Here is a 24,256-nt window from a genome sequence, read left to right as displayed (position 1 = left end):
GGTTTAGGTCAGCTGCCCTAGTGATGTTTCTCTCCTCACTCTTTGCCCACCCCCTAGGAGAGTTAGAGAAAGGCCCGATGCTCTGCCACTGCTGCTCAGCGGTAGACACAACACTGGTGTGATAACACTGCTGTTCCAGCTACAAGTGCAGAGCACAGCACTGTATGGGCTGCTGCCGGGAAAGTTAACATTCCAGACAGACCCAGTACAGATGGTCTATGATTACCAGCAAATATTTGTATCTTCCTGTTTTGGGAAGTTCAGTAAAGTCCAATTGAATTCTTGCAAAGGGTCGGTGGGCTAATTCTCGTCCTCCCGGAACCCTTTTTCTCATATTTTGAGCATTTACCCTCCGACAAGTCATACACTCATTAACAATTCCCTTTGCTATGTTATATATCCCTATACACATATAATTAATGGCAAATTGATCTACTAACGCCTGAGCGCCCCAATGCATTTGTTCATGAAATCTCCATAGCACCCTCATAGCTACTGATTTTGGTAACACTTCTCGTCCGTCAGGTAGTACCCATTTTCCTTTTTCATTTTCTCGAATCCCCATTTGTGTCATCTTTTCCTTTTCTACAGTAGTAAAACAAAACAAGGGGAGGGGGACGTGCCCACCAGACCATAAAGAATTGGCTGGGCCATGCTTGTGACAGTTTCTATAAAGCGGACTCTCCTCCTCCGAACAATTACATTCAATCCCTTCTACTCCCCAGTCTTTCCAGCAATCATAGCATGGAAATTTCTTTAAATCCTTCCCTTTGCCACAACTCGGGCAGTCTGCTCTCTTAGTCACTTCATATATGCACATGAGGGCTGCTCTTTTTGCTTCCTGATCAGCTAAGTTATTGCCTCTGATTTGGGGATTCAGCCCTCGCTGGTGTCCTTTCACATGCACCACCGCAATCTCCTTAGGCTTGTAAAACTTGGAGAATCACCTCCTGATGAATTAGTCCTTTTCCTTGTGAATTTATAAGTCTTCTCTCTTCACATATTTTCCCAAAGGTGTGTATTACTCCATAAGCATATTTAGAATCTGTATATATTGTTCCGCTTTTGTTCTTTAATAATTTCAGAGCTCTTAACATGGCATATAGCTTGCAAGCCTGCACTGACCAGCTCGGGCTCAGAGGGCCTGATTCTATTACCTCAAATGTTTTTCCTTTAACCAATGCGTACCCTGATTTTCTTTTACCCTTGACTACCCTTGAGGATCCATCCACAAATATCTTTTCCCCTAAAGGCAATTCTACATCTTCCAGATCAGGCCTCAATTTCACTTGTTCTTCTATGTTTCTAAGACAATTATGTTCGGGCTGCTCATTTGGTTCACCATAAAGAAACTGAGCAGGGTTTTGTGCTGCAGTCGTTTCTAATGTTAATCTGGGTGAGGATATTAGGATCCCTTCATATTTTAGTAACCTTGCATCCGTTATCCATTTTTCAGCTTTTTGTTGCAGCACCCCACGTATAGTGTGAGGGGATATAACCTTTATTTCTCCCCCTAATGTAATCTTTTGTGCTTCTTCCACTAGTAGGGCGGCTGCCACCACTACTTGCAAGCAGCTGGGCCAACCTCTACTAACGGGGTCTAATAGCTTAGATAAATAGGCTACTGGTTTTTTACTGTCTGCCCATTCTTGAGCTAGTACACCATAGGCAGTCCCCTCTGTGCTATTTACGAACAAGAAAAATGTTTTGTTTTTTTTTTTTAATGCTGCACAGTTTAAAACTGGTGGATGCATCAGTTCTTCTTTTAATTTCTCTAATTGTTCCTCGTCTTCTTCTGTCCATTTGAGTAATCCATCCCTATTCAATTTGTTATATAGAAATTTAACCTTTCCACTGTAATCTTCTATCCATTGTCTATAATATCCAGTTAACCCTAACAGTTGCCGCACTTGCCTTTTGGTAGTTGGGGCCTTTATTCCTAGGATCCCTTTAACCCTTTCAGGATCCAGCCTCTTAGTTCCTTTATTTAGCAAATGACCCAAATATTTTACCTCTTTTTCTACAAACTGTAGTTTTGACCTGGACACCTTTAATCCCTGTGACCCCAAAAAATTCAATAGGCTAATGCTAGCTTGTCTTACAATGTCTTCATCTTTTCCAGCTATTAGTAAATAATCTACGAATTGGATCAGGGCTGTGCCCAGCACTCTGTTGTACTCTTGCAAAATTTGCTCCAGTGCTTGCCCAAACAAGTTTGGGGATTCTGTAAACCCCTGGGGCAGGACCGTCCACCTTAACTGCTGTTTTCTATAGATGTCTGGGTCCTCCCATTCGAAGGCAAAATAATTCCTAGATTTTTAGTCCACGGGGCATGCCCAGAATGCATCTTTTAGATCAATTACACTATACCATTGGTCCTCTGGGTGTAATTGACTGAGCAGTGTATGTGGATTTGCCACCACGGGAAACCTGCTAACAGTTCTCTTATTGATTTCCCGTAAATCATGTACCAATATGTACTTCCCATCCTTCTTTACTGGTAAGATAGGAGTGTTGAAGGGAGACATACAAGGTTCTAATAGCCCTTGCTGTAGTAGCCGTTGAATTTTGGGTTTTAGCCCTCTCCTACCTTCTTCTGAGAGGGGATATTGTTTTATCCTTACTGGTGTTTCTGGTTTGTTTATGGTCACTTCGAAAGGCCTTATTTTCAATTTTCCTACACTTTCTGACGTGTACCAGACTCTAGGATCGATGTTTGCTTCATCTTCTACTCGGAGTGGGCACAATTTAATTTCTAATTTCTTTCCTATCACTTCTAACCCTATTCCTAATTCTATTATTAAATCTCTACCTAACAAATTATACTCAGCCTCCAGTACTAGGAGCAGAGTCCCCTTACTCACTTTAGAATCTAATTCTGTTATTACTTCTTTTATAACAGGGACCCCAAAGGGCTCCCCCTTTGCTCCGATTACCTGGACTTTTTCCGTGGAGGCCTTGCATCCAGTGGGCAAGGTTTGGACTGTTGATCTTTCAGCCCCTGTATCTATGAGGAATTCTACCTCCTCGCGCTGGGGACCCACTTTTAATTTTATCAAGGGCTCGGTCTTGTTTTGGATCCCCAGCAAATAGAGCCCCTGACACCCCTATTCGCTCTTAAACATCCTCTCATCCTCTTTTCTTTGCCTGCATTCTTTCTTCATGTGACTTTTCTTGTTGCAATAAAAACAGGTCACGTTTTTCCGTTCTTGGCTGCCTCTTTCCTCCTTCCTAGGTCTCCCATGCGTCAGGTCAAACCTTAGATTCGGTCCAGCCCCCCTTTGTCCTTCTCGCACTGCTGCCACCATCATACGTACTTGCTTTTTCTCCTTCTCTTCTTCCCTTCTAACATACACCTTCTGTGCCTCCCTTAATAATTCGTCCAGACCTCAATCTTGCCAATCCTCTATTTTTTCCAATTTCTTCCTAATATCTACCCATGATTTTGCCACAAACTGGGCTTTAAGTAATGCCTCCCCTACCGGGGTTCCAGGGTCTAAACCACTATATAGTTGCAAATTCTTTCGTAATCTTTCTAACCATTCTGTTGGGGTTTCATCCTTTTTCTGTTGTTCATTAAAAGCTTTGTTTATGTTCTGTCCTCTGGGGACAGATTCTCGTATCCCCTGAATTATGATTGTTCTTAAATCTTGCATATGTCCCCGGTGTATGGGGTCTTGATTGTTCCAATTAGGCTGCTGCATTGGCCACTTTATATCTGCAGCTAGCCCCTGCTGGTGTTGCTGATCCCAAATTCGCATCCCAGCACGCCTAATCATTCCTCTTTCCTCTGATGTAAAGAAGATTCCCAGGATGGATTGTAACTCTTCCCAGGTATATATATTTGGGCCTAAGAATTGGTCTGCTCGTTCCGCCACTCCCAATGGGTCTTCTAGTAAATTTCCCATTTCCTTTTTTAAAATCTCTCACATCCCCTGAGTTAATGGGAATGGCCACATATCCCATTCCTGGCTGGGGTCCCTCCATCGCTATTTCTCATAGGGGATATAATCCCTCCCTTAAAGCAGATTTCTGATTTCTTGCCCTGCTTCTGGTTACCGGCCCCTGTGTTTCATGATCCAATTCCAATTCTCCTGGATTTGCTAATTCGGGGAGTCCATTAAGGACGGGAGCCGTTGGTGCGGGCGGTGGAATATAGGGCGGGGGCGGTGTCGGGACTTCTAAGTCCTTTCTCTTTTTATCACGCCCTCCTTTTTCTTTTAGAGGACATAGATGCGTCCTCGTATCTGAATTTATCCAGAGGTGCGCATACTCACTTTCTTCCAGACTAAAGGGCTTCTTAAAGTTAACATAAATATTGAGGGCTTGGCATACCCAATCCAGAAAACACTGTCCCCTTTGATGGGCTTGTTGCTCCACACTTCTATACAATAATAAATCATTTTAACTTTACTCTTTCCCCGCCTAGAAGGGGAATCATTCCAATTCTTAATCATTTGTCCTAACGGACTATCAGAAGGAACAGAGGGTATCCCTACAGCACTGGATTCCCCCCTCATGGGGCCAGAAGGCTTACTTTTCTTCTGCCCCATCTTCCGGAACACCTTCGCACACACACACACAACGCTTCCCCCTTTTCGTGGCCCAGTCCCTCGTGGGAGGTGGGAACCGCACTACTGAGGGGTCCGCACTCGCTTCGTCCGCACTTGGACGTCTCACACATCGTGCTCCGGGAACCCAACCCCAACCAAAATGAACACCGGCCTATACTTACCCACCCCGTGGGTCTTCGTTCGGTCTTTGTGCACAAAGGTTGCCAGGGGTTTACCGGTTTTATTTGCTTGTCTCTAATTTTGGGTTCGTCGGTGAAGGGGTCGAGCAGGAGTTTCCGGTTCTGGGGCCCCTGAAATCGGCAGGGCGCCTCCCCTAGAGGGATTCCTGATCAATCCGCCTTCATCTGAGTCACGGCACCAAATTGTTATAAATTAGACCACACAATTTTCTGGTCTATTGAAATTATTTTATTAATCAAGTAAGCAGACACAAGCAAAACAGCGCTGGGCGGCTGGGGAGTCTCCGCTCCGCAACAGCACACAACTTCCCTTTCCAGGGTTGCTGTTTTACAGCAGTCGAGTTCCAGCTTATCGGGACTTGTCGAACTGGCTGAGGCTGCGCAGTCTATTGTTGAGAGGGGGGTCGACAGGATGTCTTGTGGTAAGGGATTTCACAGAGTCTTGTTTCACTCAAGGATGTTTACCCAACACCCCCTCCTGCTATCTGTTCGCTTAATCCTCCCCCTTACCAAGGCCGTTAAATTGTGCAACCTTATCCCCTCAGCAGATTCTCCAAATTCCTCAAAGACAATGAACAAACCCCCACTAATTTATCACAGGAACCAGCAAAGTCAAACAGAATCCATTAGTGTCTTTCAGCACAGTCTGAGGCCTGTAACACTGAAGGAAATAAGAACAGCATTACTTCTTGAATTAAGTGTAGCTTTGGGAAGGGAGGGAGAGGGAAAGGAAAGGGAAAGAGAAGGAAAAGGGAAAGGGAATGGAAAGGGAAAGGTAAAAGGGAAAAGGAAACTAAAATGTGAAATGGAAATGGAAAGAAGCATTTAAGATGCTTTCATCCAGTAGAAAAGCAGATGAAGTTGAGATCCTGCTGAGAGGAAGGGTCCTTTTAGGAATATTTGAAAAATTCTGGAAAATTTACAAGAAAACCTTTTAGCACCAGCTGTTAGTTAAGCAGTCTCAAACAAGGCTGGGTTATAAATGCTTTGTAATCCTCATCCACAAAAGTAGTCCTCCTTATGTAAACGGAATTGCATGATTTAGATTTCTAGGAATTGATTGCTTCTGTGCCATGGACATTGAAGTAGCTCAAAACTAGCTCTGTCTTTTTTTAATATGTTTGTCAAGAACAAGATACATTTCAGTACTTTCACTGTATTAGGGCATTAATGTTGTGACATTTTTCCCTGTGGAAATAACTTATATGTTGTCTTAAATATATGTGCAGACAACACTATCAAATCTGTGCAATGATAAACTAGTTATTTGATATTTATAAGCATTGCAAGTGGAATAACAATCACTGTGCTAACTTCTTATTTGCATAATATGTCATGTGCTTTGGTCAATACATTTAAATTTTTGTTGTATGCATTGGTATCCATCTGGAGTTACTTTTTGCAATTTAAACTTTTAATTTCAGTTAAAAAAAAAAAAAAACTTTATACTTATAAATAAAACACCATGTATACATATAACATATGTATACATATACATATATAACACCATCTACTAAAAAGAATTACTTCTATGTTTTAAGTACAGTGGCAAAATATTGTACTCAAATCACACTTAATCAGACTTTCATTCAATAAGAAAGTAGCTTTATCACCACCCCATCATTATTTTTCCTAGTACTTCATATTTCCATTGCTTGTTGTTCTTCTGCAGATTTCAAAATACTTCAGAAAGGTTAGAAGAGTGTCAAAGTCCCCAGCCCCTCAGGGAACTTTCCTATTACCTCCAGGAGCATTGCAGAGCCAGGACTGGCACAGGACTGCCTGAGGTCCCTTTGGGCGTGTGTAGGAGCTGGACTACCCATCACCATGCCCTTTCCTTTAGTGGTCAAAGTCTGGAAATTTTCAAAACCTGTTCTTGTTCAAAATCAGACCAGATGTAGATTTTTTTCTACATTTCCAGTAAAATGAAAATTCCTCAGTTTCAGTTTTTCACTGGCAAACAAAATGTGCATTGTTGCCTTTTAGTGCAAATGTTTTTCTGTTATTGATTCCATCATTAGTTTCTTGAACAAACAGATTGTGATTTTACATCCATGTAAAGAAACCTTTTCCCCATGGCTGTCAAAACTTCTCTTTCCTATATTTGTCATCTGTTTTCCTAACATTTAACGTATCCTTAAGTGCCTCTCAACTTTTCTTTCTTCCGTTCTTCCCAATTCCCATCACTTTTGTCATCATTTATGTTGCTTTCTATCAGCTTCCCTCCACCCTCACACCCTCTGAGATTTATAGCATGCCTGTGCTTATTTCTCAATGTTGTGCTGATTTTACTTCAAATGCTTAGCAATTATTTGAGATGATCTTGGAGGCTTTTATTCTCATTATGAAAGGAATTACATAATAAACTTGGGGATTCTTTGATTCAGTTCTACTTTTTTACAGAATTAACATACAGTCCTGCCTCCCGGTACACAATACAAAGTATTTTTGTGGCTTACATCAAGCACACATTTTAAGTGCTTCTTTGACTTTTTCATTGCTTTCCACCCTACTCTAGCTGCCTCGTTTTCTCAGACAGCGCTCAAAGCAATCCCCAGCTCATGCATTTGCAAGTCAGATTCGTCTCTAGCCAGACATCACACCCATTTCAGTTCTCTCTTAACAAACAGCCGTAATTGTTCCCTCCATGATCTTCAGCGAAACAAGCTCAATACACCCATCAAGTGACGTGGCTGCCTTTACATCAAAGGCATAGCTGCTTTGGGCCAGCTGGCTTCTACACCACCACAACATCCCAGTCCTATAACCACTCGTTGTTCTCTTGGTTTCTTTGTCTTCCTTTCTTCTGCTCAGCCATCGTTTCCCTTCCAGTCTCCTCTCGGCACTCTCCCAGGACAGCCATGAGGCAACGCCGCCATCTCTCCTGCCCCGTGGCTCCCTCCAACACGCAGCTTTCTTTATGCTCTGGAGCACTGACATCCTCCTGCCTCGCAGACAGCCATTTGGAGCCCAGGGGAAGCTTGGCACCAGAGCTATTTAAAACAAATAAAAATTAAAAAAAACATTTCACCACACCGCCAGAAGACAACAGGTGCGACAGTATCACAACGTGGGGGAGCACCATTTTGAACGACTTTCCTCCAACAGCTCCCCTTTCTTTCGCTGCTCTCACCCCCTCTCGAAAAAAAAAAAAAAAAACCACGAAAAGCCCCGGGGGTTTCTCTGAGCAGGGAGCTACGGGGGCAGCGTGTGGGCACGGGGGACGGAGCCACCCGGGCCCCGGTTGAGCGGCTCAGGGGTCCCGCGGGCGGCCTCCCGCCCTGCAGGGGCCGCTCTCCCCGGGCCTAGCGCCGCCGGGAGCGCCCCGCGTCCCGCAGCGGGCCGGAAGCGGAAGGCTCCGGCTCCGGCGCCGGCGTCGGGGATCGGCAGCCGCCCGCTCGGCGTTGCTGCGAGATGGCCGCCGCCGCCGCGCTCCCCCCGCTGCCGCCGCAGTTCAAGAGCATCCAGCACCACCTGCGGACAGCGCAGGAGCTGGACAAGCGAGAGCCGGTGGTGGCGTACTACTGTGAGTGCGGCGGGGGCAGCGCCGCCCATACCCTCCCCTCCCCTCCCATCCCTTCCCTTCCCATCCCGGCCCGTCCCCTCCCGGCCGGGCCCGCCCCGCCGCCGCCCCCGTTCCCCCGGCCCGGTGGGGTGTCGGGGTGCTGCCCACGGGTATCGCTCGGAGCTGTCATCCGAGGGGCTCTGCAGGGTTGTCCTGCCACTGAGAAGCCCTCCTCTCCGTCCTGTGTCGGATGAAGCAGTTTGGGTTTGGCAGTCTGCATAGCAACGTCCGCTTTATTTGCTAGCGAGCTCGTGTTGCCGCTTCTTGAGGCTGCTTTGATTCTTCTTGTTTGTTTCATTTGTTTGTGTTTCCTTGAACTGCACGAAGCAATGTATCTTTCAGACAAACCCGTCTGCTCCCCTGGTTCTGATCTGTCACCCTTTCTAAAAGCTTCCTGCTGCCGTTTAAGAAATGGCAGCCTGTTAGTCAGCTTCAATTAGTGTCACGGTTGATCACCACCACACTTGGGCAATCCCTAAAACAAACAGATTATGAAGAGTTACAAAGTGCACTGACTAGAAATGTGTCTTTATGTTGTTTACCTTTTTTTTTTTTTTTTTTTTTTGAGTTGGGACATCATTTGGGGGGCTTACTTGGCAATAGCCTGGGTTCAAGACGTTAAAAAAAAAATACGGGTGGAACTGATTGCTTGATTTGTAATAAACAGTCTTAGTTTTAAAAGGATGAACTCACAGAGTTCAGGCTTTAGAAAGCTCTGAAAAATGTGTCAGAAGACTGATTTAATTTTCACATGTTATACAGGAACAGCTAATTTACACAGCTAATTAATTAATTAATTGCACAACTAACGCAGAAAAGTACCACTAGAGAAGCCAGATAGCCACATATGAGAACCCTGGATGTTCTCAGTAGTATTTGCCATGTTTTTACTGGAAGAACATAGGACAAATTGTTCTTTGTGTGACAGGAAACAGCAGCTAGGTCAAGATGCATTGCAGTTTTGTTTTTATTTGTTCTTTTTTTTATCAGAGTGTCTGGCTATTAAAAAAAGGCAACACATGTTCATTGTTATTTTTATTTTAAACTGAAATGTTCTTGTGGCTGGTCTCTGCCACATTATTTTAATTCTGGCTTTGAACCTGAAGTAAGTTTATGAACCATTAATTTTAAACATTGTGGCTTTGGAACAATTGTATGGGGTCCCAAAGCATAATTATTAAATATGTCTATTGTCAAAAGAAAAATGTAAAGTTCCAAATGTCTACTTCTACCACATTATAAATAACAAAGGTTTTCCTAAAAAGGTAGAACTGGATATGCAAAGAATGTTCAAGATGTTTTTCAGGTAATGTTTTGAAAGCAACACATACTATTTAGTGTTCAGAGAAAGCAATATTTCTTAATAGATGCTTTACTGAAAAGAAAAAAAAAAAAAAAAAAAAACAACACTTAAAAGCATCTCATTGTTGAGCCTTTGAAATACGCTTCAGAGGAACTCTGTGCATTTCCAATAACATACTTTGCGAAATGGATTGTGTGAGAAAAGCTTCCTGTGTGCTGAAACACATTGGCACACCTCCACTGCCCTTGTCTGTACAGGTATGCCTGCAAACATGCCTGTCATGGGACCAGGCTGGTGGTGTGGTGCAGCAGTCAGCCAGGGGGGCCTGTGGTCACGAGATGGGACAGTGCTGCCTGTTCTGTCACGGGGCTGCTTGCACAGCTCTGTGTGAGGGGGAATATCTGCCATTTGGTAATATGATGGGAATAGCTGTCAGTGCAGAGATGCCAGGAAGGTGTTTATAGCTTTGGTGTATTGCCAGAAGTGGTTCGTCCACAGCCAAAAGTTTTCATCCTAATAGTAACATCTTCATGGCACTGTTGCTTTGAACACAGACATATATTGGCTAGGATTTTGATTTACGTGCATTTTAATTTAATTTCACTTACATGTTTCCGATAGTAAGAGCTGTTCCACATTCTAATTTGAATACCAGAAACAGATGGATTCTGGTAAGATGTGTTTGCAGCCTAAAATATTACATCCTGTGCCTTAGCAATAAAATTGTGAGAGGGAACCACTTACTACACGTTAATATTTTGTGTTTCTTCAGCATCTACTGGTGGCAGGGGTGTGTTCTTAAAGTCTGGAATTTCAATGGCAGTTGCACATTTCATTTGCATATCCCATTTTAAATTTTCTTCTCTTACTTTTTTTAGATGTAGTTCATCTGAAGCCTGAAGCTAGTATAAACCAGTGCTGCTACCTCAAGAAGATATTGTAGTTTGTCTCTGGTCTCACATTCACACACCAAAAATACTTCAGAAGCAAACCTTGGTGTAATTGTATGGTGAACAGGAACAGCAGGCATTTTCAGCCAGGCCAGTTTGCTACCACCTAAACAGCTGTGCTCATGCACAGAGGCAAGGAATAAATAGCAGTAACATGGGGAGAAAGCAGGACTTTTTTTGATGTTGCTGGTTTATGTTAATTTAAAGAAAATGTAATTTGATGGATGTTAAGCTCTGTTTTACACAATACAGATAGCTGCAGCAGGGATGGTTTGTGTTTTTCAAGAAGCACGTACTTTTCCACATGAAAAATCAAATGTTACTGAACAGCATTGGTGCCCTTGTGCAGCATGACAAGTGGTATTTGTTGTGGTGCTTGCTGGAAAATCCACAGAAATTGAGATCTGATTTTATTTCTTGTGTTTCTGTACATTCCTTAAAAGCCCTTCACTCAGTTTTTAGTGTTCAGATTGGTATGTGATCAAATCGGCTTTATACGTTGTATGAAAATAATGACTTTTTTTAGTCATAGCTACTGTTAATAGCTGAACAGAACTTTCAACTTTTGGTAGAAACAATAAAAATATATTTGGTTTCTGACAGCATGTACTGTAAATTTACTTGTCTGTAAAAATTGTTTCTCTACAGTCTATGTTCTAAGAAGAACAATTATACCATGCTTATTTTTTAATTCATACAAGACTATCTTCCGACACTATTCTCCTTTTAAAGAGATTAGGAGATGCTTTATAGTTAATAAAATGTTCAGGCCTGTTATACTCTACTACCTCCCTTTAAAATCTGTATTGTTCCCTATTATTCCACATTTCATATAATTTTGTTATAGTCTTACTGTAGTTACTCTGTGTTCAGTAAAGGGCAGTTGTTTCAATAGGTGTAAGAGAATACCAGTAAAGAATGCTACATAGGTTGCCCAGCAAAGGAAAGGAAGTGATTGTTGGTCAATAAAGTAACTTTCTTGTTTTTGTTTTTGTTTAAACAAAAAAACAAACAAACAAACAAAAAAAAACACTTAAATGAACTTGACTCTTTAATGAACTTGACTCTTTGGCTACTTTGAGATGTTGTATTGCAAACACAAGGAGGCAGGCTTTGATAAGAAATCTTTGGCCTGCTTAGTAGTTGAAGAAATCTAAGTTGTGCTATAGGCAGATATATTGCGAAGTTACTTTTTGATAAATTGCATTGTTTGCGAGGTAGGTCTGTCTTCTAAAGACTTTTGTTTTAATGTTTAAAGCAGTTTTTTCCTTAATAGTTGTTGTTTCAGGCTTTCGGTAGTGTTGCAGTAGTACATCTTTTTAAAGATGGTTGGTAGTGCTATTAATTTTATTCTTTTGTACCTGTTACTCCTTGATGTTTTAATTCAAACGTTTTGAGAGAGTGCTAGTGAGTTGCCAGAAAAATATATATTCGAAGTGACATCCTAAAACCCACGTGGTGTTTGGATATCTAGTAAATGCAGCATGAAATCATATGATTCTAGTAGCTTTTGAAAGTCTTTGATAGTCAGCTAAGCATCAGAAAGCATTAACGTGAAATCAGTAGACTGGATCTGTTTAAGAAGATGTGAAGATCTCCCATAATTGTTAAATTCTTCAAATAGAAAAGTGCAAGATAATTATTTCAGAAGGATCTTACTTTTGTGTTGACATTTGTGTTTTCGTGGGATACAGCAGGAGAGAAAAAGAGGTGATTTTTTTCCCCCACAACTAGTTGACAGTCCCTTGAATCAGAAGTCATTCAGCTCATAGTGGAAATACCCATCTGCTAAATTTGACAGTCTTTTTACTTTCAAGTTTAATCAGACATCAGTGAAGCAAGGTTCTCAGTACAAACCAATTATAATTTTATTATAAATTATAATTTTATAATTTATATTGTGGGGGAGAAGGACAAAGTAGAACTTATGTCCTGAATCAGAACTTTAGGAATATAAAATGACCTTTGAATTTTACAACTTAAACACTATTTTGTCTAATGATTTTTCCTCAAAGCAGAGAACCCTAATAATCAATATTGAACTTCTATTTTATTCAACTTCTTACTTGTCTTGATGCATTTTGACCTAATTTGGAATGATTATTTAGGAAGATGCATGTAATTCATAAGTATTAAATGGAAATAAAATTGACTAATGTTTGCTATATTTCACTGGAGAGGCTCTGCGTATACTCACTGACTTGGTTTAACTGTGACATTCTAGAATTGAAATGCATGAAATAATGTTCTTAACATCAGTTAGCTACTAAAATCAAATTCTGTAGCTTTCTGGTTTAAATACTTCTGTACTAGTTTTATATAATCCATTTGTAAGGGTACATTTACCATAATCTTATGTTGCCATAAAGCAGTTTTGCTTGCTACTAATAGTACAAAGTATTTAAAACCTATTATTAGAGATCAGGTACTGAAGAATAGATTTACTCAGTTCTTTACCCATGAGAAGTTAATTGATCAAGTCAAATATTTAAGAAGTAGATCTCCATAATGTACTGGAGAATTTTTCTGATTGTGCTATGAGTATAAACTTAAAGTATTTCTCTTTTTTTTTTTTCCATTGCTTTTTTTTTTTTTGTCTTCAATCTTAGTTTATTTGCTCTGATTTGTTTCAGAGATTTGTAAGTAGGAAAAATGTACTGAGAAAACTGTTTTGTGACAGTAGGAAAACTGTACTCAGAACATTGTGCACTGTTTTTCTGTAGAAACAGAAGAACAGGCAGAACTGATGGGAATAACAAAGATAAATACATGAAATCCACAGACCTCAGAACAAGCTGTATGTAGAACTAAATAGTAAAGATGTTAACTACTGTATAGTGTTTCTGGCATGTGCTGTGATTACGGAGGTAGTATTTTAAAAGCAACTACTCTGACAGAGAGAGGAATGAAAATATAAAAGTGCATTTCAGAGATTAAAACTTAATTTCTGAGGTGTGTGTATTTATCTTAAAATCCTAAAGTTCAGTTGTATGGTGTGAATATACTAACATGCATTTTTCCACCAAATATTTCACATGCCTTTGGTGGATCTGTTCAACTTGAACCTCTGAAAGTAGAATGAAGAACTGCCTGAGATTTGCTGCACTTCTGAAGAAGGGGTGCATCAATGTCAACGTTTCAATTTGCAGAATAGCAGAATCATTGAGGTTGAAGAGAATTGTGGACACCCTTTAGTGTAATCTCCTGGTCACTAGTTAGGTTAGTCAGGACTGTGTCCAGGCAGGTTTTGAATGTCTCTGAGGATGGAGACTCTACAACTTCTGGGAGCAACCCATTCCATTGTTTGACCACCCTTGCAGTAGAAGTTTTTTTCTTATATTTAAGTGAAATTTCTAATATTTTATTTTGCACCTGTTGCCACTTGTCCTGTCATTGGGAACAACTGAGATGGGTCTGGCTTTGTCTTTGTTCCCTTCATTCCCAGGTCAGGTATTGATGCACTATTGTGCATCAACACCAAACAGTCACAGGTCAAACAGCCTCTTCTGGTATGATAAATTCTCTTAGTCCTTCATCATTTTTGTGGTCCTTCCCATGTCTCCTCTACCGGGGAGCAGAAAACTGGATGCAGCACTCCAGGTGTGTCTCACTGGACCTGAGTAGGAAAGAGCGATAATTTCCCACAACCTGCTGGCATTCTCCTAATGCAGTGCAGGATGCTGTTAGCAGTTAAGGTTAGGAAGCATATCTGAGTCGTGCTCACCTAGAGTGCTTTGGTTCACCTCACAGAGTAGTTGAGAGCGCAAAATGGGTTTCTTCCACTTGAAACTTAACTAGAAGGTGTTCCACACGAATGCTTCAAATTTGCTCTCGAATAGCTACAAGCTGTTTTATCCATATGAACTTGTCCGTAAGTGAAGAGTATCTGCCTTCTTTTTTGCCTTCTTGAGAGCTCAATTACTACATCCTACAGTTCAGGTAGTTCTTCTATTTCAATTATAAATGTTTTGTTATCTGTATTAGAATATTAGAATAGGCTTTAGAATATTAGATAGGCTTTAAAAATACAGATTGTTTAAATATTGTGCAAAAGTTTAGAAACGTGGTGATTCCACATATAGATCACTTATTCAAATTTTTGAGAGCAAAGGTGGTCTTTAAACTGTGGTGAAGAATGGCATGAAGTATAGAATACTGAGTCATAGCATAGATAATAGATACTGTTAGCTTACTTGGGTTGTCGCATCTGACCTTAACAATTAACGCAATTGTTTGAAATTGCAGGTTTTTTCATTATTTACCTTGTTTACAAGTTGCTGTTCTTGGAATAATGGTGAATTTTAATGTAACTCACTGCAACTTTCAGTAGTTTTCTTTCTTAAAACATTTTTCTTGAGATTATTTTGACCTGACAAGGTTTGTCTCGCATGTAACATAACCTTGAAATTCTGTTATATAGGATTTAGAATATTATAAAAGAATCTGAACTGAAGAGGGTGTCAAGCCTTTTATTGTTTTGGGTTTCCTAGTGAAATTTGTGTTGTCTTCATCCCAGACCAGACCTTTCTCCTCAGAAAGAAAGATTTTTTTTTTCTCTTGCATTTCTCCTTAAACTAATTTTACTTGAAAGTATTTATAAATAATTTGTATTCTGTGGAAAATTTCAGATCTTGAGTGGATGCTACTAGCCTAATATGTTTCTTGTCTTGTGCCAATTTCCTTCAGCATCGTATAATGGAGAAGTGGTATAGGACCCTCCAACATTTCATGTAGAAATAGCATATATTCATGATATGCATGCAAAAATTATGTGATTGGTATGATACGTTAATGTTCATGGAAGAAAGAATAATTCGTTTCCTGTGCAGATTTCTTTAGGAAAATACTTTTACAGTAGTTTTAGTACAATCTAATTTTCATGTTTTTGTGTCCCCCTACTCCCCGCATTTGTATTCCAGCTATTGTTTTCCTGTTACAAGCAGTTAACAAACATTTTTCTGCCAGTGGGTTCGTTGGCAGTGGGAAGAAGAAGGTGTAGAATATCAGTGAATAATAAATTACAGAGTGAAAAAGCTTTCAGTTCTTAATCAGAATCAAAATATGACTGAAGGTTATGGAAATGTTTTTGTTACCATTTAATGTTAATTGTGGAACATGTGAATGAAAAGTATTAAAAGTATTCCAGTTCTTATTAATTTATTTTTCTGTACTGGAAGAAAATTAAATACGTGTTAGGGGAAAAGAACTGTAATCTTTTGATCCTGGTAGACCAGGAAAAATCAAGATAGATAAGTAGGACAGAATTGAGAAGACAGAATCGGTGTATTGTGCATACTTGCTGGCTAGAACCTTGGTTATCCAGTATTTTTACTTGGCACAGAGTTAGTTTAAAATGGGAGCAGGGGGAGTTTCAGTTGTTATCCAAACATAAATCTGGAATAACTTACTGTGTATTAGGAATGAATGCCTGGCACATACTGAAGACGAAATACTCGCTCTGAAATTGTGCTGTGTATTAGCAAAGGAAAAATAACGTGGTATTACGTGACATAAATAAAAGCAGAGAAGTTTCTGTAAAGCTCACTGTATAATTCCTTCCAGTACACCCACACTTAGTATTTACTGAACAAAGATTAAGGGCAACAAATCAAGACATAAATTTTGTCGTTGTCTTGGCAAAACATTTTTCTGAGAATGATTGCTTGCCAAGTCTTTATGACTTTGAAGATAAATGTCCTGTCTGCAAACTGAGAGCAAACCCTCTTTTAGTTAATAATTGGCTAAACAGTCCTGTCTTTGTGCATAAAAGATTACAAGTGACTTTAGCCCTACTTAAAATATTAATAATATTAGACATAAGCACGATGTAGTCTTTACCTCTTTTGTGCTTCACTTTCTGCATATACTCCTGTTGTTAGTCACATTAAAAATCTTTCCTTCTGCTTGGTTTGGGTAAAGGAGACAAAAACTTAGATTGTAAATATAGATTAAAAAGACCAAGTAATTTCATTCATTGGTGTGTTTGCAGGTATTCCAGATCTTCATCACAGTATTGAATAGAGATGACAATTATAGGTCAGTTATTTCCAAGAGTGGCTGCGTTCTCCAAATACTTTGTTTAGGCTTTAAAGTCTTGGAAATTTTTCTGGCTACGATGTAGTTTTCATTGTCTTTTTATATCAACATTTTTAGCGGCTTGGCTTCTCACATAAGAAACCTAATATCAAATATTACCAAGCATAGGGTAATATAAGTCAAGTTGTTTAGTTTTATGAAATATTACTATGGTCATTAAGGACGTTTTAAACGTTTACAACTCAGGTTCTTGAAGAAAAGTGCTCCAAAATCATTTTGATGTAAAATGAAATCTCAAGTCATTTAAAAATTCACGTGCTGTATTTTTAAAATGTGAAAAAATGTGTGATTTAGCAATCACAGTAATAATGCACTCTATTGCTTTTACAGTATTATAGAAACCAAGATAGCTGTATTTAAAGGAATGTAAATAATTTCTCTGTTTTCTTTCAGAAACAGAGAAAAAAAATCTTAACTTGTGTTTGGCCTTCACAGCAAACATTTTGGAGGTGATAAATAGTTGGCTTCTTGCTCAGGAGATTACTTGTCAACATAAACATAGAGGACAGTTCTTTGAACGTTAATTACTAGTTTAAAATTTCGCTGAGGATACTAACATAGAAAAAATGTTTTGTTTACTCCTGCTGAAAATTCAGCAATGAAGTAAATTTACCTATTTGCTGTAAGTCAGATAGGATAAGGACAGTAAATGGATTTCCTATACTAGATCAAAACATATCTTTAGTTACTATTGTTTGTGCTTACCAAAAGTAATGTTTGTGTGATAAACTACATGTAAAAGTGAAAGGTACTTAAGACTTCTGTCACTTTAATTGGCAAAAGTAGTAGTTTTGAAAACAGTGTAGTCTTGTAGGAAATGTAAAAAGTAGAACAACTGAGCACTTCGTCACTGTCTACAAGGTAAGGTATTTAGGTCAAAATGCAGTAAGTACAACTTCAGTGATTAGTGTCTTCATATTTACTTGTCCGTTGCTCTTTATACACATAATTTTAAAAGCAAAAATTCAAAATTTTAAAAGAATATTATTTTTATTTCAGTACTGTCGGTAGGGGCAAAAAGAATATTATTTCCTCTGTGTCCTATTCAGTTTTTGTCAGAAATTCTGTATTCTTTCAGTTTTTCAACTATTTCATTTTATTTCTGCATAATGAATCGAAAGATTGATAATAGTTTTTCAACCTCCAAACAGAATTTTGACTAGAGCACCAAAATGTACTTAGCAGCATTTTAATAGAATTATATGATGAAGGTTTGGGTTGGAAGGGACCTTAAAGATCATCAAATTCCAACCCTCCTGCCGTTGGCAGGAACATCTTCTACTAGACCAGGTTGCTGAAAGCTCCATCCGGCCTGTCCTTGAACACTTCCAAGAATGGAAAGCATCAACAGTAGTTTACATAAGTGTCATAATCTTGGTCACCACTTTCTTGAGAAAGGAGGAAAAGCTTTTGCCCTTACCTCAGTGATTGTGTCATCAGAGGCGTGTCTCTTGATATGCAGTATTCCTTTTGAACTTATTACTGTGTGTGAAGAGGTGAACATGTAAAAATTCTGAACTTTGAAAGTTCTTAAAGATTGCCACAAACTCTTTTAATTTGCTAAGTTAACTTAAGTGTGCTTTGACCTTTTGCCAGCTAATAAGATGCAGGAGTTCTCCCTTGTGATGCTGGTAAATGTGAGACAGTTTGATGGCTAGGTATGGTAAATGTCTCTATGTATTTGGTTGTGCAATACAGAAATGCCATTGCTGTGACAGGTGGAGCACAGTTAACCTTAGCTCAGATGACATAAGTAATCTGTAGAATGTCTGTGTTCATATAGGTAGAGCATGTATTATATTCTATGATTTTATGCCATGAAACGTGTTCTGGGAAGCTTGCAATCAAATATGTACTTAAAGATCAATTTAGTTGAAGACTAAGTACGAACGTAAGATCACGAGACTTTAATCTGCAGTAAACTCAAATTAATTTGAGTTCCTGAAATAAAGATCTCTTTATCTCTCTGTTTGGATTTATTTCCAATATAATTTCAAATTTACATGTCGTAGTTTCAGAATTTAAATGTTAACGTGACAGGATCATAAAGATAAATGAGTTTAAGCGTATATATCAGTAATTAGTTTAATTTTAGTGTTGTCACATAACTACATAACAAATACAATTTTTGTTAAAATTTGTCTGCATCAGTTATTTTAGTTGTTCATAGCATTTACTCATTCCTGAATTTTGACTCAGAGTAGACTTTTATATGGTTGTTCATAGTATCATGGAATGGTTTGGGAAGGCCATCCAACTTGGTATCCACAGTTTAGGCAACTGCACTCTGGACAACCACGTTCAGTGCTCTCATAGTAAAGAATTTCTTCCTTATATCTAATGTAAATTTGTCCTCCTTTAGTTTAAAGCTAATACCTTTTATCCTATCACTGTACCGATACAGAGTCCCTCTCCATCTTGTAGGCCCCCTTTAGACACTGGAAGACCATTAGAAGGTCTGCCGGGAGCCCTCTCTTCTCCACGCTGAACAACCCCAACTACCACAGTCTGTCTTCATAGGAGAAGTGCTCTAGCCACTTGATCATCTTTGTGGCCCTCCTCTGGGCTTGTTCTAATATGTCCATGTCCTTCTTGTGCTGGAGGCTCCAGAGCTGAACACAGCACTCCAAATGGGGTCTCATGAGAGCAGAATGGGAGAATCACCACCTTTGGCCTGCTGGCCATAATTCTTTTGATGTAGCCCTGGATATGATTGGCTTTCTGGGCTCCAAGTGCACATTGGTGGCTCATGTTGAGTTTCTCATTGGCCAACACCCTCAAATCCTTCTCCTCATGGCTGCTCTCTATCCATTATTCTCCCAGCCGGTATTTGTACATGGGATTGCCCCAGCCAAGGTGCAGGACCTTGCACTTGACCTTGTTGAACTTCATGGGGTTCACACGGGCTCACCTCTGCAGCCTATCCAGGTAGGTCCCTGTGGATGGTATCCCTTCCCTCCGGAATATTGACTGTACTACACAGCTTAGCATCATTGGCAAACTTGGTGAGGGTGTGCTCAATCCCACTGTCCATGTTGCCAACAAAGAAATTAAACAGCACTGGTCACATTACTGACCCCTGAGGAATACCACTCGTCACTGGTCTCCACCTGGACATTGAGCCACTGACTGCAACTCTTTGGGTGCAACCATCCACCCAATTCCTTATCCACTGGCTTGTACATCAGTCAAATCAACATCTCACTAATTTAGGCAAGGATGTTAGGTAGGACAGTGTCAAATGCTTCCCACAAGTGCGGGTAGAGTACATCAGTTTCTCTTCCCTTGTCCACGAATGCTGTAACCCCATCATAGAAGGCTGCCAACTTTGTCAGGCACAATCTGCCCTTAGTGAAGCCATGCTGGCTGTCACCAGTAACCCCCTTATTTTCCATGTGCCTTAGCATAGTTTCCAAGAGTATCTGCTCCGTGGTCCTGCAGGGCACAGAGGTGACACTAACTGGCCTGTAGTTCCCCAGGTCTTCATTTTTTCCATTTTTGAAAAATGGGGGTTATGTTTCCCCTCTTCCAGTCAGTGGAACTTCACTGGACTGCTATGACTTCTCAAATATGATGGACAGTGGCTTAGCAACCTCATCTGCCAGTTCCATCAGAATCTTTGTATGTACATGTATTTCATTATGTCCAATGGACTTGTGCACCTTCAGGTTCTTTAGCTGGTCTTGAACCTGATCCTTTCCTGTAGTGAGTGGTTCTTCATTCTAATCCCTGTCTTTGCATTCTGTGCCTTGGCTGGCTAGCACACTTGCTGGTGAAGACTGAGGCAAAAAAGCCATTGAGTACCTCCGTCTCCTCCATATCCCAGGTAACCAAGCAGGTCTTCTGTTTCCCTCTGGAGAGGGTGAACATTTTCCCTAGGCTTCCTTTTATCACTGACATTCTTACAAAAGCTTTTTTTGTTGCCCTTGATGTCGCTGGCCAGATCTTAATTCTGTCATGGCTTTAGCTCTCCTAACGTGATTCCTGGCTGCTTGGACAGTGTCTCTGTGTTCCTCCCAGGCTACCTGTCCTTGCTTTCATCCTTCATAGGTTTCCTTTCTGTGTTTGAGTTTGTCCGGGAGGTGCTTATTCATCCATGCAGGCCTTCTGGCATTTTTGCCTGACTTCCTCTTTGTTGGGATGCATTGCTCCTGAACTTTGAGGAAGTGACCCTTAAATACTCATCCCAGGCAGAGCTCCATGCACTCCAGCTGCTCACTGACATAAAGGGCAACACCCCCTCCTCATCTCCCCATTCTTCACTCTCTCTCATCCTTCATTGGAAACTTAAATAGAAAGTTGCTAGGTTGTTCTATCAGATATGTATGCAAGAGCAGAGAGACATGAGAGGACACAGAGAAAACATACTTCGATGAGAGGACACAGAGAAAACATACTTCGGTGTATGTTTTTGTTTTGTTTTGGTCTTTAAATGGTTGGGCAGTCCAACAGCTTTAACATTCAAAAATGTGTCAGTTTTGCAGTCCTAAATACGGAGTGTATATATATATATATATATATATGCTCTGTCTGGTTTGAATAATCAGTTGTACACGAAACAGGAAATACTCTTGTTAAAACCTAGATAAACTCGTTAAATTTAAATAGCACTGGGATATGCTGTAATGTTCATGATAATGTTCAGGAGAGTTAAAAAAATGTATAGATCTTCCACTCTGCATTTGAAGGTGTTTTGCAGGACACCTCTGATGGTCAGAAATGAGAGTTAATAGAGTGTTTTTGTGGAAAAATGTTACTGTCTCCATTGGGTTACTGAATGTTTCTGTCCGTTATCCTTTCTGCGTGTAGTAATTCTGTTAAATATTAGTTGTTTGGTTACATCCACAGTTTCCTAAAGCATATGAAGTTTTGCCATGTATATATATGAAATTCATAGGTTTTGATAATTCTGTTCATTGTTTTCAACCAGAGGGTAGTAATCATAAGCTTTTCAAGATCACACAAAAGAACTGTAAACTTCACTTGTAGGGAAAGTTTAATAAAGTCTGTTTTGTCTGATTTGAAGATCAGATTTGTGTCTTGTTTGCCTTTTGATGATGTGTATGCATTTATGTGGGTACAACAGATTGTTAATTCCATTTATTGAAGTAATGGTTTTAAAGTTTACTAGTTCCTGCTACAGGAAACTTCATCTTTTTTTAGGTATATCCATACACTATGTACTTATATATGAGTTGTGTGAAAACTATTTGTGGACACTTAGGGAAAAAATCAACTTGAAGCTCGTATTAGAGAGTTGCATTGTAGCGTGTTGATTATTTAGAAAAGCACTTACAGTGATACAACCATCGATTTGAAATGAGCAGAGATACTCATTGTGAAAAATAAAGCATAAATCTTAGAAAAAAATATTTCCTAGTATTTATCCAAGATTGAGTAGATCTCAAATTACCTGTCAGTGCTCAGTAGCACTATAGTATTGGATTTATGAGCTTGTCTTTCAGATATATTAGGGGGGTGAATTGCTATGGGTTTTGCCTTAGATACGTAATTTTTTTTTTCTTGTTTTGTTTCCTTTAAGGTCGTTTGTATGCAATGCAAACAGGCATGAAGATCGATAGTAAAACCCCAGAATGCCGTAAATTTTTATCTAAGCTTATGGATCAGTTGGAAGCTGTAAGTATAATTTATTGCTGTCCTTTAAAATTATTCATGATGTTATTTTAATTTCTATTTAAGCTTCTGTAAATACTGTCTTTTCTCTATCATCATTCTTTGAAGCAGCTGTTCTGTATGCAGGCTTAATGTAAGAATTTAAGTGGTCTGTCATAAATCAGTAGAAGGGTTGGAAGGAGATAAAGCTGTGTGTGTGTATTTGTGTGTGTGTATATATATATGCATGCATAAGCATAACTGTAGCTTCATGCAGTGGACATTTACCATAAGATTTTGATTAGACAATGTGAATTATGATACTTTATATTATCATGAGAAATCATAATTAAATATGAAATATATGCTGGAGACCTTTTTATTGATTTGCCTTTCCTTGAAGTCTGTAAGAGTTATTTGTAATGCTGTAGGAGTGATTAGCTTAGTCCTTACTGCTTTTCAAATCTTTGACCTAAGTTGTATCCTGGGAGTTTCTTTTAATGTTCTCTAAAAGATAAAGGTACTTTTGATGTTATCCTCTGTTAGAGATTAGGGATCTTGTACTATAATTTTTTGTAAGCATAGTCTTACTTGTTGTGGTTAAGAGGTAGTTATGCCTTGCTCTTTTGAGCAGACCTGGTAGTATTAAAAAGCAAACAGTCTTAAAAAGAACAGAGTTAAGGTAAGAAAGGTAGTCATTGTACAGATGGTTTAAATTCCAGGAGCTGTTTGTGTTCCTGTTCTGTAGAGTAGTTTTCAATAGCCTGGGAGGAAGTAGAGCATGGATTTTAAGGTTTAAGTGCTCATTTGGAAGCAGAAAGTAACACTGAAAAATGAAGTGGCACTTCTTTTTGTGTTTGGTGTTAATGATTCCATCCACAAACTAACCATAGAAATACCTGAAGAATTGGTGTGAAAATAATGTAACAGCCTTCATTTCTTCAAGGGAAAAAATGAGACTTGAACCATTTGCCTTGTATTCGTACCTTGTTGTTCATGTTATGTTTTATTACTGATTTTTTTTAGCAATGGAAAATCTTGTGTACAGTGACTTGGTGTGTTATTGCATCAATTTTTGACATCTTTAGTGGGTCCGGTTCTCATGCTGAAAAGGGAAGAGGTAGCATGAGATAAGATTTAAATTCTATGATAAAGATAAAATAAGATAAAATTCTATGCTCTCTGAAAGGTGTTCACCTTCATTCCGTAAGGATTCTTGAAGGTGTATTGGATCCCTTGTGGTACTGCGGTAATCTGTCTGTAGTGTGCAGTTACCCCTTTTGTTTCAAATTTGGAAAAAATAGAAAACCAGCAAAACCCACAGGTTAATCTGTCAGTTTAAGATTCTCTCTGTGACAACTGATGCTAGGGTATCAACATTCCTTTTATGTAGCCAGGTGGTGGAAGACTGGAGAGAGTGCTAAGCAGGTGTAATACAGTATTTGAGGGCTAGGAAGCTTGAGTGTATTGGTAAGTTGGTGTGTGAATGCCTCTGCAGTAATTTAATAGCAAACATTGTCAGTCTACCCGTACCACCAGGGGGCACAAAGGAGTGTTACAGGTCTGTGCTATATGGTTCACACAGCTTTCTGTGGTTCACCGCAATTATTTTAGAGGTTAAGACAGAAATTTACAAGTGATCCTGAATTTTTTATTAGCAAAGAACAAATCAATATAGGTTTATCTCGAAATTACCAAGTGTGTTAATTTGCAGGCAATTTCATATTATTTCAAGTATGTGTAATTAATTAAATACAGTGATTTTAGATATAATATGCTTGTTTCAGTCAGAAATATTTTTATTTATGATTGTATTGTTTTGTTTTTTCAATAGGTAACTATTTCATTTAAATGGTTTAATTTTAGTAAATACAATTTTGCTTGATTTTAGGGTCAAATTATGAATCACAGTTTTAAAAAAATGGCACTACTGTACTCAATCACAAATTCAGATGTTTGAAGGATAATTTCAGAAG

The 24,256-nt window shown here is 39.3% G+C and overlaps 1 protein-coding gene across 1 annotated transcript in view; it reads left to right on the top strand.

Moving 5' to 3' along the window:
* The first annotated feature begins 8,097 nt into the window (after window positions 1-8,097).
* VTA1 (vesicle trafficking 1) overlaps window positions 8,098-24,256 on the top strand; it is a 40,749-nt gene continuing 24,590 nt past the window's right edge. Inside the window, exons 1-2 of the mRNA XM_084285415.1 lie at window positions 8,098-8,279; window positions 22,210-22,304. Of these exons, the coding sequence (XP_084141541.1) occupies window positions 8,168-8,279; window positions 22,210-22,304 (207 nt within the window). The 5' untranslated portion in view covers window positions 8,098-8,167. The remainder of the gene's footprint in view (window positions 8,280-22,209; window positions 22,305-24,256) is intronic.

The sequence above is a fragment of the Netta rufina genome (assembly GCF_964035555.1).
Source record: "Netta rufina genome assembly, chromosome: 3".
NCBI lineage: Eukaryota > Metazoa > Chordata > Aves > Anseriformes > Anatidae > Netta > Netta rufina.
This window is presented reverse-complemented; position numbering and strand designations above follow the sequence as displayed.